General features: G+C 39.8%; 1 protein-coding gene across 1 annotated transcript; it reads left to right on the top strand.

Moving 5' to 3' along the window:
• Window positions 1-9,944: 9,944 nt before the first annotated feature.
• On the top strand, window positions 9,945-12,659 carry LOC122813814 (heat shock 70 kDa protein-like). Its single transcript, XM_044086342.1, has one exon. It carries the CDS (start codon window positions 10,138-10,140, stop codon window positions 12,058-12,060), a length of 1,923 nt encoding a protein of 640 aa, XP_043942277.1. The 5' UTR covers window positions 9,945-10,137; the 3' UTR covers window positions 12,061-12,659.
• Window positions 12,660-17,538: the final 4,879 nt, after the last annotated feature.

Here is a 17,538-nt window from a genome sequence, read left to right as displayed (position 1 = left end):
CATTTAAAACATTCTCCACGTTTTAACCTTTCCCTATAGGCTGAATGCCCACCCGGTTCATTTAACGTGTCCCATTGCGGGCCCCCACATATTTTTACACCACCACGGCACCATTGCCCCCTTTGGTCCTGTACTAAGAATATACCACCATCATCCCCTACTGCTAACACTTGTACTTTCTTTTTCTTTTTTAGATTAAAATGTCGCTCAGCATGTCGTGCATATTCAAACAATGGCTGCAGTCTACATGTTCTGTGATCTACCATGTGCTTAGCAATAAAACTACTTATCGGAGCCTTACAACCTTTAAGGAAAACATTCTTTAATTGCTGTTCATACGGACTATCATTAGTCTGATCCTGCGGAATTGTCATTCCACAATGGTTACTGAACACTTCTGTCAATTTTACAATATAATGATCCACAGATTCATCATCATTTTGGATGCACTGACTTATTACTGTCCAATCTGCTCTTGGACGCCACTTATCAGAAATTCTCTTTAACAGATCAGTGACTCGTGTGTCTAACACCCCAGAATTATGCTTTAATGTAGTGCCGTCATCTGCCTTACATGTCCAAGTACCACAAACTAAGTGCCAATCTGGACCTAAGATTTGTCGCACTACTTGTTCTACTTCTAAACCATTTAGATGATAACTTAAATGCATACCAACTATGTCCTCAGAAAACTTTTGAGAATTAACCTTGGGATGAGGAATACCATCCGTACCTCATTTTATATCGTCTCTAGCCCAGGGCAGATAAACTAAAATAGTTGGTTCTTGTCCAAAATCTCCTGCTTGTGGGTTTGCAACTTGTATTAAGGGAAGAGCTTCTGAATGGTCAGGAAGTTTAATAGCCCAACGTCCTTGCCCTGCTGGTCCTGACCTTAACTGCATAGGTTGGTCTACCTGTTGCAAAGCAACTTTAGGTACTACGGGAATTTGTGGGTAAATTGGAGGGGTCACAACATTTCCTTGAGCAGCTAATAACCCACCTTGCTGTACAGATCCCACATATTCAGACTGATGTTGAGGAGGTTCCCCCGGTATGGCAGCAGCAATTTCACCATATGGTGGGGTGGTTGCCTGCCTTTGTACTGCACAAACTGTATGCTCATCCTCCTTATCTAAAAATAAAACTACTTTTCCACTTGGCACCAGTGATCCCTTTTGATTTATTTTCTCTTTTTCCTGACACTGTTTTTCTTTTATAGCTCGTTTATTTGCTTCTTCTAACCATTTTTGTGCTTGGGGAAATCCCAATTGTCTCTGCTTTTTAGTTCTAGTTCCTGCATCTCTTTTCAAATCTCTAACCAATTTTGCACAGGCATTCTTATTCAGTGTACCATCAAAATCATATTTCAACTTCCACTTCTTCAAAAATGTAACATTATTTTTGTTTAAACTTTTCATATACTTAGCATCAACATTTAAACAGGCATCACTCTCACACTTGCAGCAACTTGAACCCATGTTTCCCTAGATTTCTTATTTTAGGACTGCATCAAAATTATTTTTTACAGGGCTTATTACAAAATGGGGCTATCTTAATGGGATCCTAACAAAATGACAAGTAATCCTAACAAAATAATCTTAACAATTATTCCTACCCACCCTTAACTAAAAATAAAACCCCTGTCGACAAGGTTAAATTAAATTAAAAGAAAATTGTTTTAATCCTACCTGAACCAGATAAGACTCCGTTTCCCCTTTTGGTTCAGAAACCGTCCCTCAGATAGGGATCAGAGAGCGGCCGGCCTCTTTCCAACAACAAATCAGTCGGAGGGCTTTTCGTCGAGGGAATCTTAAGATGAGAAACCCTCACCTGCGCAGGTTTTTTGGTCTCTCTGTCGGTCTGATCCGTATCTTCGTAGAGGTTTCTGGTCCGAAGGACCAAAATGTCAGAAGAAAAAAATTCAAGTGAGTCACATCTGCCTCACGTGATGAAAAACGTCTTTATTTGCAGCTAACCAGATTACAGCAGCATGTTGGCCAAGATGATCTCAATCTGATCAGCTTGTTTACTGACATCAACTTTTATACTTTCCTGTCACAAGCCAAAATAGCTTTTGTTACATTTTTGACAGTTGGCTATGAAAAACATCTAGGATCACAAATTACCTCAGAAAAGAATGTTTTACCTCAAAACCACAGCTAGTGTAGAATGTTTACCTCAAAACCACAGTTAGTACAGAATGTTCAAAAAGGTACAGAATACTTAGTTCAACAGTGGTAGCTGGAATTTTCCACAGCCTGCCTCAGTAAATTAACTCTTATTCAAAAGTATAGAAAACAGATGTTATTCAAGTTCATAAGCAAACTACATCTATCATAGGTAAAACCTATCTTTAATAAACATGGTTCAATGACCTTTTCTTACCAACACTTCAGCAAATAGCATATTCATTTTGCTAGATGGGAGAAAGAGACAGATAACAGTATGTTTTAAAACTTTTTCTCTTAACACCAGTTCACTCTGTAATTCATGTTGAACACAGCAAGGGATATTGTCAGGTCCCATAGAAGTTGTATTTTTGGCCTTGGACAGTGCTGTTTTAACCTGTGCAGCTGTAATACTGGGTGCCTGGCAATCTATTGGTATTGTGATTGGTCCTTTGGGGGTGTAAAGTTTGTCAATGAATCTGTCTGCCAGTATACTGGCAATATCTGTTGGCTCAGTATAGGAGGTACCACTATGCAGTAGCTCAGAGCAGATCCCTGACCACTGGGTCGACTCTTAGGGGAGTATTATCAACATGGTAATTAGCCAGGATGGTTGACTTGCCAAAGGGTACAATTATGCATTTCTTAGCATTGAGTTTAATACCATAGCTTTGGCACCATTTATTAGTCAGAGATAGACATTCTTGAAGAATGCCTGTGTCTGCAGCAGAGTCACTGATAACTCCCAGATTGCAATCATCTGCAAATGTAGCAAGCCATAACCCTTCAGCATTTGCTTCCATTTCAGAGAAATAGAAGCAAAAAAGGAGTGGGTCCAGTACTGAGCCCTGCGCCAGTAGTGACTGGCCTCTTGATGGAGCTGACCTAACCTATTTTGACCTCCTGTGTCCTTTCAGTGAGCAACTGATTATCCAGTGGGTGATAAAAGGGTTTATACCTAAATCAGTGAGCTTGTATATAATGCCTGAGTGGGGTATTTTATCAAAAGCCTCAGCCAGGTCAAGGTAAACTGTTTGCATAGTCTTACCTTTTTCCAATGCTTTGGTGACCCTTTCAAAAAAGAACACCACGCTTAGCAGACATGACCTTCATATAACAAAGCTAAAGTGTGATGAGTCCATCATTTGCAGGTTGCCCATGTCTTCATTTATCATGTCCATGGTGATTCCTTCTGTGGTTATAGGCAAGCTGACCTTCTGGACCACTTAAAACTTCTCCAGTGAGAATCAAACCCTGTACTTTGTGTCTGTGAGGTAAACAGTGTAACCATTATGCCAACCTTCCCATAAATGTGCAGAAGTGTTTGCATACATCCCTGATGTGTGACTTTACGCTTGTTACAGCAGAACATGCTAACTGCAGTGACACTTAAGAATGTAGGGCACATGACCATCTTTGTAATGCATGCACACGTTCATGCATGGATAGCTTTCTATGACATTGTGATGTATTCCACATTTACACCATATAGTGTAACTCTGCATAAAGTACTACATGTATTTCAGAGGCATAGCATATCTGCATCAGCATAATACTGTACAGTAACATGTTACTGTCACATATGTCATTGTACATGTACATTTTGCATTTGCTATACAAGCTCAGAAGTGATAATGTATACCTTGATTAAGGTTTACATGCAGCAGGGCTGGCTACTGAACATGAATGGGCTGTAGGTTCAGTGTATCTACATGCCATTTTGTTGCATTGAATGTGTTCTGGCAGAGACACAGCTGCTGTGCCAGGAATATTTCCATGAGTCATTAGTAAGTGCAGTAGACACCGTTTGTGAACATAGCCATTGCTGCCCACATATGACATGTCTGCAGTTCAACGTGTTTTCAGTGTCATAATATCCTTCCTGCAAAGGAAAGACTCCACATACCATGCCATTCCTGATCTACCATGCAGGGACACAGAAACGTAGTTTACAAAACTGCAGCAATAATTTTGTTTACACTGGTGCGATTAAAGCCTTTTTCAGCATGGTAACAAAGTAGATGTTCCACCCCTCCCTTTGTTTGTTCTTATCAGTCCCATCTTGTGCACCCCCGTGTTGTTTCCTTGTGCATTGTATGCATGGGTCACCCTCTCCCTTTGTGCTGTACCTTTCCTGACCTTCTGTTGTCTGATGTCCTCTATATTTTGTGTTCCTATGCTACCAAATTATTCTCGTACATTTACCGACATCTATCCAATTCTTCTTTTCTCCTAAAAAAAGGAAACTAGTCCAATAAAATAAATACATGCATATATACATGCGTACATACATACACACATACATACTACAATAACAAAAATCGCCTCTCTCTTGCGTGTATGTTATCCCTTTAGCAATTTGATAGAATAACAGGTTTTGCATAAATTTTCTTAGGGTTATGAGGTCTGAAAATCAAATATCTGTCATTATTTTCTAACTTCAACCCCTAATGAATTACCAATGATTTGACAGAAAAAACATAATTTTATTAGAAACAGACCAAAATTATGAGGCAAAAATCTGGATATTCAACGAAAATCTGTACAGTTGAGAGGTATGAGTCAGCCTCTCTCTGCCTGGACATTCAGTAATGGTGTTTGCAGGCTCCTCAGCCTGCTCAGTACAGACATCCTCCCTGACATTCCTGGAACTCCCAGTGAATAAAGGTTCTAATCCCACGGAGTATTGGAAGTTGCCACCATCTAAGTCACTGTCTCCTTGTTGGCTCGTGGACAGCATGACATCCCAGTCAATGCTGCTGGTGGTACAGTCCTGGGATACGAAGCTCCGGCTATCCTCGTCGTCACCAACAAAATACTGGATTAACACAGGCAGTTTGTCAGTACTGCTGGTCGGCTCCCATTTTTTTTTTTTTTTTGTGCCTGTGGTGAGGTTTGTCCTGCTGTGACACATTTGTAATTACTGGCAGTTAGATTTTCAAGTGAAAAAAAAAAAAAAAAACACTTCATTTTAATAAGTTGCAACTGATCAGCTTATTAAGTTCCATGTACCCCCCCCAATAAAAACAGACGTTAAATAACAGGTTTAAACACACAATAGCTAGCTTGGTATTTCCAAGTACACAGTAAATATTTTCTTTAAAAATAAAATTAAATTATGTCTGTATAACGTAAACAATTTTAAGAAAAGCATTGCTGTTGCATACATTGTGTAGGCCTGAGTAGTCAGATTCATTATTACCTTACGCAGTTGTTGGTTGTTGCATTTCCCAAACAGTGTAAATGGTCTCATCTGAACAGGGGAGCTTATTTTATGTAAAAGTACTTTTGTCCCCTGCAACAGTATACTTTGCGCTATAACTGCTCTATAATCATATATGGTCAGAAGTGCAGTGACTTAAATTGCAGGCAAATTGGTACACTGCATCTGCTCTTTATCATCATCATCAGGAGTAGTCGTAGTAGTAACTTCAACTTTTTTTTTCTTTTTATCAAGTGCAGAATTAGCCTGGTTGACAGACATGCAGATTTATAATTATACATGGAAGCAGGCAAATGACCTGTTTCTGCCTTACTATAATTTTAGGACTGAATGGACCAATTGATAAAGGCTGCATAGTTAGTAATGGTAAGGATAAACAAGACAATTTACATTGAGACATTCTTTATCCAGTGGACGTGGCCGTGGTCCAATAGTTACAATACAGCAGGCACTCTGACATTTCAATGTCATTATATGATTCCTGTCAAAACATTTCAAAACAGATGTAAAATATTGTTCTTATATCATGTAATGCTTTCTTCGAAATTTACAAGAGGTAACTTACTGGCAGAAAGCAAAAAGATTGTATGTATTTATTTTATTTGAAAACAATGAGTAATAAGGTCACACAAGTAAACCAGTTGGTTAAAAAACAAAAAGAAAAATACAGCAAAGCTAGACTTTCCACTGTGTGATACCTTAAACCTCTTGTATCAGAGGCAACATGGGATATATGTAAATTACCCTTTAAGGATATCAGGTGTTTCAGCTAACTGGCAATACGGAATTTTCGTGACTTTTTCTTGTGGATATACATATTTCTACACCTTTTTACATCATAAATCAGCAGAGGATAAGAAAAATGTTTGACTTTTGGAAACACAGAGTTGTCATACCCAACTGCTATCCACAAACATAAGGCTGTCTACAAAATATCCCAACCAACAAATTAAAACAATTAGTAATAAGTTCACACAGGAAAACCAATTGGTTAAAAAACACAAAATGAAAACTCTAGAAAGCTAGACTTTCCACGATGTGATAACTTAAACCTCTTGCATCAGAGGCAACATGGGATATATGCAAATTACCCTTTAAGGATATCCTACCTTTCACCTTAATGGCAATATTGAATGTCCATAATTTTTTCTTTTAAGTCTATATATGGACAATTTCAGGCCAATAAAGCCAAACACCCTCTAGCTGTGGACATGCATGTTTCTGCCTTCTTATGGCATCATTATCACAGCATAAGAGGAATGTTTGACTTTTGGAAACACAGGAGTCATACTCAACTGATGATTTCATTCGCATGTTCAATATATTTTAAGCTTACCTCATCTCAGTGGAAAAAACATTTAGGATATGCCTTAGACTTTAATTTAGGGTATTAAGAAGAAGAAAAAAGAATCGATGGGAGGTGGCAGTGATACCGAAAGTGTGCTTGTGTGTGTGTGTGTGGGGGGGGGGGGGGGTTAGTTTGCTTGTATCCCACTGAAAAGTGGGTGGCATTGTTTATATGGTTTGCTTATAATGTTCTGACTCTCCAATGAGTCACCCTAAAAACAAAAATGTTTCTAGAAGAACGTAGACGGTGAGGAGCTCTGAAGACTATCAAATGAACCGAAAAGACACAGTTTACCAAAGAAACAGACTGATGTGTGCTGCTGATTTCTTTAAAAATAAAAGTAGTATGCTTAATTTGGGGTCCCTTAGAGTGCCGCATCGCTCACCTGCCTATGACGTGTTACTCTTCAATGTTCTTTTCACAGTTTGACTATTAGGTGGTTATTGTGATGTTATTTGTAAAGATTTAACATATTAGTATTTAGTATTAGCATCTGTGCCTTTTACTACGGTTTGACAAGGTGGATTCTGATTTTCTGCATCTGCAGCAGGCATCAGGATATTTAAAATTTTGGCAGAGGTCCATTACTTGTCCCCAAGGGCCAACACCAGCACCTGTCACTTGCCGATAAGTCATGCAGCAGTGTGTGACTAAATAGGTTAACTCTGCATGCAGTGTGTGCAGAAACTTGCTTCCTTGTTGACTGTTACCATCGTCTTTTACGAAAGCCTGACCTGATCAGCTAAACGGCCTTCCTGTCTTGAACTGATTTATTTTTCAGCAGGCAATGGAATATCTGGAGTAACTCTTTTGACTTTCAGACGTGTCTGTCAAGTCATATAATGTCGTTCATCTTTGATCTCACCTGCATCCACAGGTACATTTCACAGCAAACTATCGATGTTTGGAAGAGATGGTGGTAATAGCTCTCGATTTCTTATGTGATGACTTGGCGAAGTCCATAAATAATTAGGGACATAATGGGCTCAAACGCATCTTCCTTTTAAAATGAACAATCTACAATGTACTTCACAGTTCAGAGAATGAAATCCACTTCACATTGTTTAGATATGTAGATACATCGTTCATCTTAAAACGAAGATGCGTACATTTTATGAAAAACACGTCTCTAAGGGGAAATTGGAGACCACCTTCTGGCTCTGCACTATTTTCTCATAACTCAAACATTTTATGAGAAACAATGATTCTGAGGTAAAATGAAAGACCCCCTCCCCAAATAGGGACAAGCATAACGCACAATTTGATAGTGTAGTTACTCTCTTTGGATATTAGTTATTTGATTAAAAATATACATATTTCCCTAACTGTGTCTCTTTTTAATAACAGTGCACGTATTATCTAAGTTCACTAAGTGTCAATTATCCACCATGGAACCAAGCAGAACAAAAGTGTCAGAAAATACAAGGCGCGCACTGCTGCTGCTTATCGCACCAGATTCAAGTGAAATACTAACAGTTTAGCAACCCAATATGTACAAATCTGTTTAATATTTTGCTTGTCTTCCTACATCCAAGATAAATGTTTTAGCAATATAATACGTAGCTCTGAAAAGAGAAAACCCGTAGCATTCAAGGGAGCACAGTTGTTCCTCAGAGTATTAATGCTTCTTACTTTGCATACCTTATAAAATGCAAGTAATAAAATATGCTTCAATCTATCCTTTCTCTAGAATAATAACAGTATTTCAAAAACTGGCCTGCTCATCTCTTGTTTTCACCTTTATCTGTATTCCACCAAAAAGATGCAACCGACCTGCCCAGAGTACCCATTGCTATATTCTCAACATCCCGCGATTTTCACGGGCACCTCTGATTTTATTCTGAATTGTGTTCTGTACCGCAACGTTTCTGATTTTATTACGAAACACTGTGTGCTAAAATCACTGCATAACTCCAGTCGTTACAGTTACGTTTTACCAGCTTTGTAAGTTAATACTGCCAAGTGTCTTTTATTTTAGGACTTTTCATTCATTGCTTTTTCCCCCTTTGATCCTGCTTTTAGAGGAAACAGGTTACGTGCTGTCAGTCTGGCTCTTTAATTTCAGTATTATGCTATTAACTGCGTTAGTTGTGTTGCGTAATTCAGCACCTTGTTCCGAATATACATATTTTATTATAGTACTGCTGCCCCCAACACACACACACGTTTGAGAGCATTGTCTCAGACCTACAGAAAAATAATGACATAACTAGAAACCCAAAGACCCAAACACATTATGACAAGTTCAGAAATTACTCCGATATCAGTACAAGTTTTTATACAGATTAACGGTTTAGGTCTGAGCTCCGCTCTGATCCCACTGCAAGAACGTAAAACATTTCTTCAGAAGTGCCAGCACTAGGGCTGAGGGGTTCCTTCGTGTGACTTTTTGTATAATAAAATAGTGACAGTGTTATTAAACTCACTGGAGTCATTCATTGCCACCAAAAATACCATTATGGATTCACTACATAAAAAAAACACTACTGCTACTACACACAAAATAAACTAAAAAAAAAAAAAAAATAAAACAGATCGATGACCTATTTCAGTACCAATGTAGACTGTGTCTGTTTTAGCGTGCCGCCCCCCCATGCAGAAACGGATGAATGAACAAATGGGTCTGGGGGGATACCTTTACCAAGACTTCTGACAAGTTCTGCCTTCTCAAAGTTTTTTTAGTGCACAGGGAACTAATGGCTCTGCTGTACAGTGGCGCAGGGAACTGATGGTTCTGCTGGACAAAGGCAGAGGGAACTAATCTAAGGGGGTGGCGAAAGCCAACACATTCTGGCTAGGCTTATAAATACCTATGAACAAATCGTGAAAGTTTCAAATCTAGCGAAGCTGCAGCAATCTATAGGGATTCTATCCCTGTCGGGTCAGCCGCTGACGGGACTGGGCGTCTCTCTGTCTCCCACTGTATCTTCCCCGCATCTGCGTTAGTACTACGCTGATATCACGGTCGCGCGTGCACACAGGAAGCGTCGAGAAATTTCTCCAATTGACTAGAGAGACTGTTCCTAAGAATAGCAGTAACCAGAGCTGTCTCATGCAGTAATTCGCCCAGTAGGAGATGAACGTTCGGGAACGTTCCTACATGTCAAGCGCATGCTGCGCTGGGATTGGTTAATTCGAGCGCCTCCTTTGTCTGTCAGCTCAGCTCAGTGTGCTTAAATAACAAGCAACAGAGCCCGGTCTACGTAGTACAAGTGAGAAGAATCTTTTCAAGACATACTGCGAGAAGAAAGGGGATAAAACGCGAACTTTGCCCATTTTCAGAAAACCGAGACCTTCATAGCCAGGACTTCTGATCAGTGAACTTGAGCCTTTCCATCTAAAAGACGTTCTTCTGAAAATAAATCTTGCCAAACTGAAGACAGCAGTCTGTTGGAGAAATGTCTGCATCCAAAGGGGTAGCGATTGGCATTGACCTGGGAACCACCTATTCCTGTGTGGGGCTCTTCCAGCACGGCAAAGTGGAGATCATTGCAAATGACCAGGGTAATAGAACCACTCCCAGCTATGTGGCTTTTACTGACACAGAACGGCTCATCGGAGATGCTGCCAAGAACCAAGTGGCATTGAACCCCCAGAACACCGTGTTTGATGCTAAGAGACTGATTGGCAGGAGGTTTGATGATCCTATGATTCAAGCAGATATGAAACACTGGCCATTTAAGGTGGTCAGTGATGGAGGCAAACCCAAAGTACAGGTGGAGTACAAAGGAGAGCTCAAGGCTTTTAACCCGGAAGAGATTTCTTCCATGGTGCTGACAAAAATGAAAGAGACTGCTGAGGCATACTTGGGACATACTGTATCTAATGCTGTCATAACTGTACCTGCCTACTTCAATGACTCTCAACGCCAGGCGACCAAAGATGCTGGGGTCATTGCTGGTCTGAATGTCCTGAGAATAATTAATGAGCCTACTGCAGCTGCCATTGCTTATGGACTGGACAAGACAGGCAGAGGTGAGCGGAATGTTTTAATCTTTGATCTGGGTGGTGGTACCTTTGATGTCTCCATTTTGTCAATTGATGATGGTATCTTTGAGGTAAAGGCAACAGCTGGAGACACTCACCTTGGAGGAGAGGACTTTGATAATCGAATGGTAAGTCATTTCATAGAAGAGTTCAAACGAAAACATAAGAAGGATATAAGCCAGAACAAGAGGGCAGTCAGGAGGCTTAGAACAGCCTGCGAAAGAGCAAAACGAACCCTGTCTTCCAGCACTCAGGCCAGTATAGAGATTGATTCCCTGTATGAAGGCATTGACTTCTATACAACTATTACCAGAGCTCGTTTTGAAGAACTGAATTCTGACCTGTTCCGTGGCACCTTGGAGCCCGTGGAAAAAGCCCTAAAAGATGCCAAAATGGACAAGTCACAGATCCATGACATTGTTCTTGTAGGAGGTTCTACTCGTATTCCCAAGATCCAGAAACTATTGCAAGATTTCTTCAATGGCCGTGAACTGAACAAGAGCATTAACCCAGATGAGGCTGTTGCCTATGGAGCCGCAGTTCAGGCAGCAATCTTGATGGGCGATAAGTCTGAAAATGTCCAGGATCTTCTGTTACTGGATGTCACACCACTTTCTCTGGGACTTGAGACTGCTGGAGGTGTAATGACAGTTCTCATTAAACGTAACACTACCATCCCAACCAAACAAACCCAGACCTTCACCACCTATTCTGACAACCAGCCTGGAGTCCTAATCCAGGTGTTCGAAGGTGAGAGAGCTATGACCAGGGACAACAACTTGCTTGGCAAATTTGAGCTTACTGGAATTCCTCCTGCTCTCCGTGGTGTGCCGCAGATTGAGGTCACATTTGATATAGATGCTAATGGGATCCTGAAAGTTTCTGCAGTTGATAAAAGCACTGGCAAAGAGAACAAAATCACCATCACCAATGACAAGGGCAGACTGAGCAAAGAAGAGATTGAAAACATGGTGAAGGAGGCAGAGAAGTACAAAGCTGAGGATGAGGCCCAGAGAGAGAAGATAGCTGCCAAGAACTCCTTAGAGTCCTTTGCCTTCAACATGAAGAGCTCTGTGGAGGATGAGAACATGAAGGGGAAGGTCAGTGAGGAGGACAAAAAGAAGATCACAGACAGGTGTAATCAGACCATCTCCTGGCTAGAGAACAACCAGATGGCTGAGAAGGAGGAATATGAACACCAACTTAAGGAGCTGGAGAAGGTCTGCAATCCCATAATTTCCAAACTCTACCAGGGTGGGATGCCCACAGGATCATGTAGGTCACAGACTGGTAATGCTGCATCACATGGGCCAACCATTGAGGAGGTGGACTGAAAAGGACTTTAGTGGCTTATTAAACTACCCATCAGACATCGTGAGGTTTCTTTTCTGTAATGGAAGTAATGGCACATGAATGTACTCTGACTATACAAATGTAAGTAGTATAAGTAGTACTAAGAGATTTGTTCATGCACTGCACCAGTGTATTTGTGGTAGAAAACATATGCATAATGTAACGCCTGATGTTTTTTTCCCAAGTCAGCACTTTAAGCATTGAGGTGTGCTAGTTATCTATAATCTTGAAGCAAGTAGGTCCCATGTACTTTACTGATTATATAATCCAAACTTTAGATACTACCTCAGTTTTATGCAATTGGTACAAGGCAGTGTGATTTATGCTGCCAGTAATATCACAGTATTTCTATTGTCAACATCACTCAAAGTAAGGCTGGTGCACTGAAATTGTCATGTTTGGGGGAACTGTATGATTTATACCTGTAATAATGAAAATGCACTGTTTTGCACTTTTATACATACCAGAAATGTATATTGAATATTGTATTTATTTTGTAACATATTTGGGATTAAAAAAAAAACAATTGCAGCTGGTCTTGCAGTTTTCCTGTCAAATAAAATTTGTATTTTTGACTTAAGCCCTTTGTATATTCCTTTTATATTTTAATGAATGGTGAGATAAATATGTGCTTAAACAATTTATTCTCTATCACAATGGCATAAATTTGCCATGTTTCTGTATGTACAAAGAAGGCATACATACTGACTGGTAAATATTTTGGTTTTAAGAGAAATTTGTTGCTAGCAAACAAGAGGCCATTTCTGAATGACTCTGTCTCATAAAACCTTACATCAGTATAATAAATAGAATGACCTTTTATTGGGCAGTGTGTTTATAGGAGTTATGAATAATGTGGTCTGGTTTAGAGTAACGTCATCAGAATTACATTTCACATCTTTGTATGAAAGTACTCTGTTCAGAAAGTGGAGAGAGAAGGAACAAAGTAATGAAGGTAAATGCATGAGGTGACTTGCCTAGCCCATATCTTCTCTCACCCTACAGCATGTAACACACAGACACACACTGCCAGACCCACATGGTAATACTGTTAGAAGTTTAGGTTCATGAACTACTAGTGTTGCTAACAAACTATAAAATAACTAAAAATACCATTCAGCAGTATCTGAAAGGCTGCAACTATGATGCTGTATCCTGTCATTTATAATGTGCCTGCTGCTTTTACCTCCATATCTGTACTAATCTATGTGGTATGGATGTGTGATTCTACAATAACTATAATAACGTTGCTGCAATGTTTTTATGTAGCACTTCATCTCTTTTTCAGGATCATTTTTTTAATTTTCTTTAACAGGATGCCATTTTTTATTACTGCTGTGGAAACATATCAATAAGCTGTTGGATTTGTATTCATGGTTAAAGAGTTTTGTGATGGTAAAAGAGCATTTACCAGCCCTAAAAGGTCAAGCTGTCTGTGGCCAAGTGTTTGTATGTGTATATTGTTATGGATGAAATATAGTGGAGACTGAATTTTCAAGTTGTGTTTACTTTGTTTTTGACTGATCTCTAAATAAAGGATAAGCAGAACTGTATTTTATAACTGAAAACAAAGTCTTGCACTTCTCACATATGTTTCCACAGTAAATTATGTGGCTGACAAATATCAAGAGACTACTCGGATTACAATTCTTCCTCTGCACCAGGAAACAAAAGCCCCTTGTGAAGAATAATCATGCATAAAAGATCAGTATTCTCCTACAATGAGTATTTCTTCTGGGACAAAAAACAAACATCTCTTCCATGTAATTTTCCCAGTGCACTCAGATGCAAACAACTTTTTCACTCAAGTGTTCCCTCTGCACTGAGAGGGAAACATCTCTGATCTGTAGGGTACAGCCTTCTCTTTTAATTTCCTCCTAGCAAGTATTTCCATTAATTAAAGTCACCTGCTGTGCTCAGTATTAAAGGCTGGTAAACTTTACTATTTTCCAAATTAAAGTTGATTAGAATACCAAATCGTAGTAGAAAGTACAAAAAAGTGTCTTATAAAAAACTGTTATATATGACTACACTCCATTGTGCAATAGTATTCATACAAGTATGTGTGCATGTGTTTATCTATATGCCATCTTTAATGTCAACAGTAATTTGTGTTCTAATGTCTCTCCTTCTCACCCCCACATCCAGCCTGTGAACTTGGAAGATCATAGAAGGTTACTAGGCGAATGGCCTCAAGGCCCTTACAAGCCTAACCAAGTTCAACTCATGTTCCCAAAGGTGTCTAGTTCAAGAAGACACTAAAATTATCACTTATTACCTTGTCCAAGAGGGACACGGGTGAAACCCCCAGGGTGAATTTTTGGTTACCAATCCAATCGTCCAAATTGTGCTTAAATAGGGCCAAAAAGGGACTTTGTTTAACATGAATAGGAAGGTTGTTCCAAAGATGGGACAACTTCTGTGAGATAAATGTGTCTCTCCAGCAAGTTCTGTTGATGTCATACCAGGTTAAGGTCCTTTAAGTGAGTGATCTGTGTGCCATTTGACTTGTGACTATGCAGCATTTCCATCAAAACTGGGTCAGAGATTTCTCTATATACAAGACACAGGTCAACCCTGAGTAGTCTGTATGACACAGACTAAAGTGAAAATGATTTCAGTCTGTCTGCATAAGACAGATCTTGAAGACCCTGAATGTTCTTTGTAAGGAAGCTTTGTGGTCTCTCCAATTGCTGCAGGTGTTTGGAAAGGAACATACCACAAGTAGCATTGTACTCTTATTACTGGCCTGATGAGGCCAATAGCTGCTAGTCTCATACTGATATGAGGTATTCCTTAGATCTGTTGTTTTTCAAACTACTTCAGCCAGGTGCCTTTCCTCCTGTTGCAGCCAAACTCCATAATAAAACTACCCCTACACTTCTGCAAAATCTCACAAATAATGCCTTCACTCCAGTCACCCCAAACCAAACTGCAATGTATCAACCATTCCTCTGTTCTTGCATCCATACTCCAACAGTTCCTCTGGATATCTCTGTATTGCAACAGTGGAATGAAGGCACTGGACTATGACATGACAGCAGCTTCAATAGCAAGGGCCACACAAATGCAGCACTCTGGCATCTATTCACTTTCTTATATAAGAAGTGGGTGTCTGTTAGCACCACAGGGTTAAGTTAGGTGAGGCCATCTGTATGAGTGAAGGACAATGTGTGCAGGGTTGTGTGTCTGTATATAGAAGCATGATTGCAGCTGTGTGCGTGTCTATGATTATGCATGTGAGTGTGTTTGTGTGTGTCTGTGGGCATGTTATTAGGCAGTTTGTACAACTGCACTGCTTGGGTTTATAGGGGGAACAGCAGCATGGTTAGTGCTAACCGCATTAGTGTTCGATTCAGAGACACTGATAATAGACCACTTACATCTCTGTGCAGCTTTATCACATCTCTGATTGCTAATTATTGCTGTTGTAGTACTGGGCTCATTGGTGTTGCTGAAATAGCACTGGTGGGGACTTCTCTATGAAGCCCACAAATAGTTTCATTAAATAAACAAAATAAGTAAGCACTAAAAGCCACATATCAAAACATAAATACTTGGTGTTTAACAGTACAGAGCTGAGTACACAATATGCACCTGGCTGTGGAGAGGGAGAGAAGGAAAAGGAGCAGATATTTAGATAAAGAGGAATTTGCTAGGAGGACATGGTGAGTGGACTGAATCAGTTACGAATGTAGGCGAGATAGGATCGCATTACATCTTTTAGTCATGTACTTACCATAACGATAGATGTATGTGATCCATCTCGCCTACATTCGTATATACCCCCCCTGCCCCCTACCTGAAGGATTTGGAGGAAACACTTTTGGGATTTCCACTGAAGGTCTTATTTCTTTTATCTGGATCACATATCTCCGTGAGTTGAGTGTATGTGAGGGAGAGTTTGTGTGGGGCAAACAAAATCTGGGGGCTTGGGTGTGGTGCATCCTGGGATAGAAGGGTTGGCCCAGCCAATCAGAGACTTTGTGCTAGTGTATCGTTTCTTGGCTCTGAACCAATCCATTACAAATGTAGGCGAGATGGATCACATACATCTATCGTTATGGTAAGTACATAACTAAAAGTTACTCTCCTGTCACTATGCCTACTCTAATAACATTTTCACATTCAAATCAACTTCTCACATTCTCAATTCTCAATTCTCCCTTTCCTTGTTGTACCCTACTTTCTAACTTCCTATGAACATTACAGCCTCACAGAAGCTAATACTCTCTTCAAACACTTAACTTTAACTACCATAAATTCATCTCATCACTGTTTTAACTTCATATTTTCTCCCAGCTACCTCGCTACAAAATTTCATAGAAAGATTCACATTACCTACTCCCATCAAAAAGACAGAAAATCACTACTCATTTCCCCTAAACCCTCTGGCTGGTTAAAAAGATTAATCCTCTCCCTGCTAGCAGGTGACATTCAACCCAACCCAGGCCAAAACAACACCACAACTGCAAACCCACTTTGCACTCTCTCCTCTAACTCAAAAAAACTAACCAAACCCTCAAACTCTCTAATGATAGCTCACCTTAACATCCACAGTATTAAAAATAAAATTGCCCCCCTTCATGCACTACTTGATGTACACTCATTTGACATCCTTTGCTTGACGGAAACCTGGCGTAAACCAGTAATTCAGGACAAAGAGATTATTCCCCCTGGCTACAACATCCATCGATGTGACCGCACTATAAAAAAAGGTGGTGGAGTAGCAATCCTCTATAAATCAGGGATGCAAATCACTGCCTTACAGGATAAACCTCCCTCCAAAAGTAATGCTGAAATCCTTATATCCAGACTCCAAATTAATGCCTACAAATCCATCTATATAATCTGCATATACCTGCCCCCAGGCAACAACAGTAGTACCTTAGAAGAAATCCTTAGCTGGCTGGCCATACACTTTCCACAATAAACAATAGTCCTTGGAGATGTCAATATAGACTGGAATACCTGCTCTTCAGCTAACCCTTCCACCCTCTTACATCTTCATGGTTTCTCACAAACTATTCTCTCCCCCACCAGAACAAATAAACCTAGCAACAAAGAAAGGATTTTAGACTGGATTCTGATTAATAGCCACCACCAAATATATATAGTAGATATATAAGTGACCATGCTTACTTACCTAAATTAGTAGGTACACTGCCTGATGATATAAGTGACCATGCCCTTACTTACCTAATTAGACATAAAACTGATATCCCTAATTTAACAAAATACAAAATGGTTAGAACAAACAAAACTTTTAACCCTGATAGATTTGAAGCAGAACTTAGGTCCTGCAGTTGGTCTCCTCTTAAACACCTCCCACTGGATGATGCCGTCACATATTTTAACTCTAAATTCTTATCTATTCTTGATGCACATGCTCCCACAAGGTCCATCAGACTTTTCTCAAGAGCTGCCCCTTGGTTAACAAAGGACACAAGGCAAAAGAT

The sequence above is a fragment of the Protopterus annectens genome, chromosome 10.part0, assembly GCF_019279795.1.
Source record: "Protopterus annectens isolate FY-2018-M chromosome 10.part0, PAN1.0, whole genome shotgun sequence".
Classification (NCBI taxonomy): domain Eukaryota; kingdom Metazoa; phylum Chordata; order Ceratodontiformes; family Protopteridae; genus Protopterus; species Protopterus annectens.
This window is presented reverse-complemented; position numbering and strand designations above follow the sequence as displayed.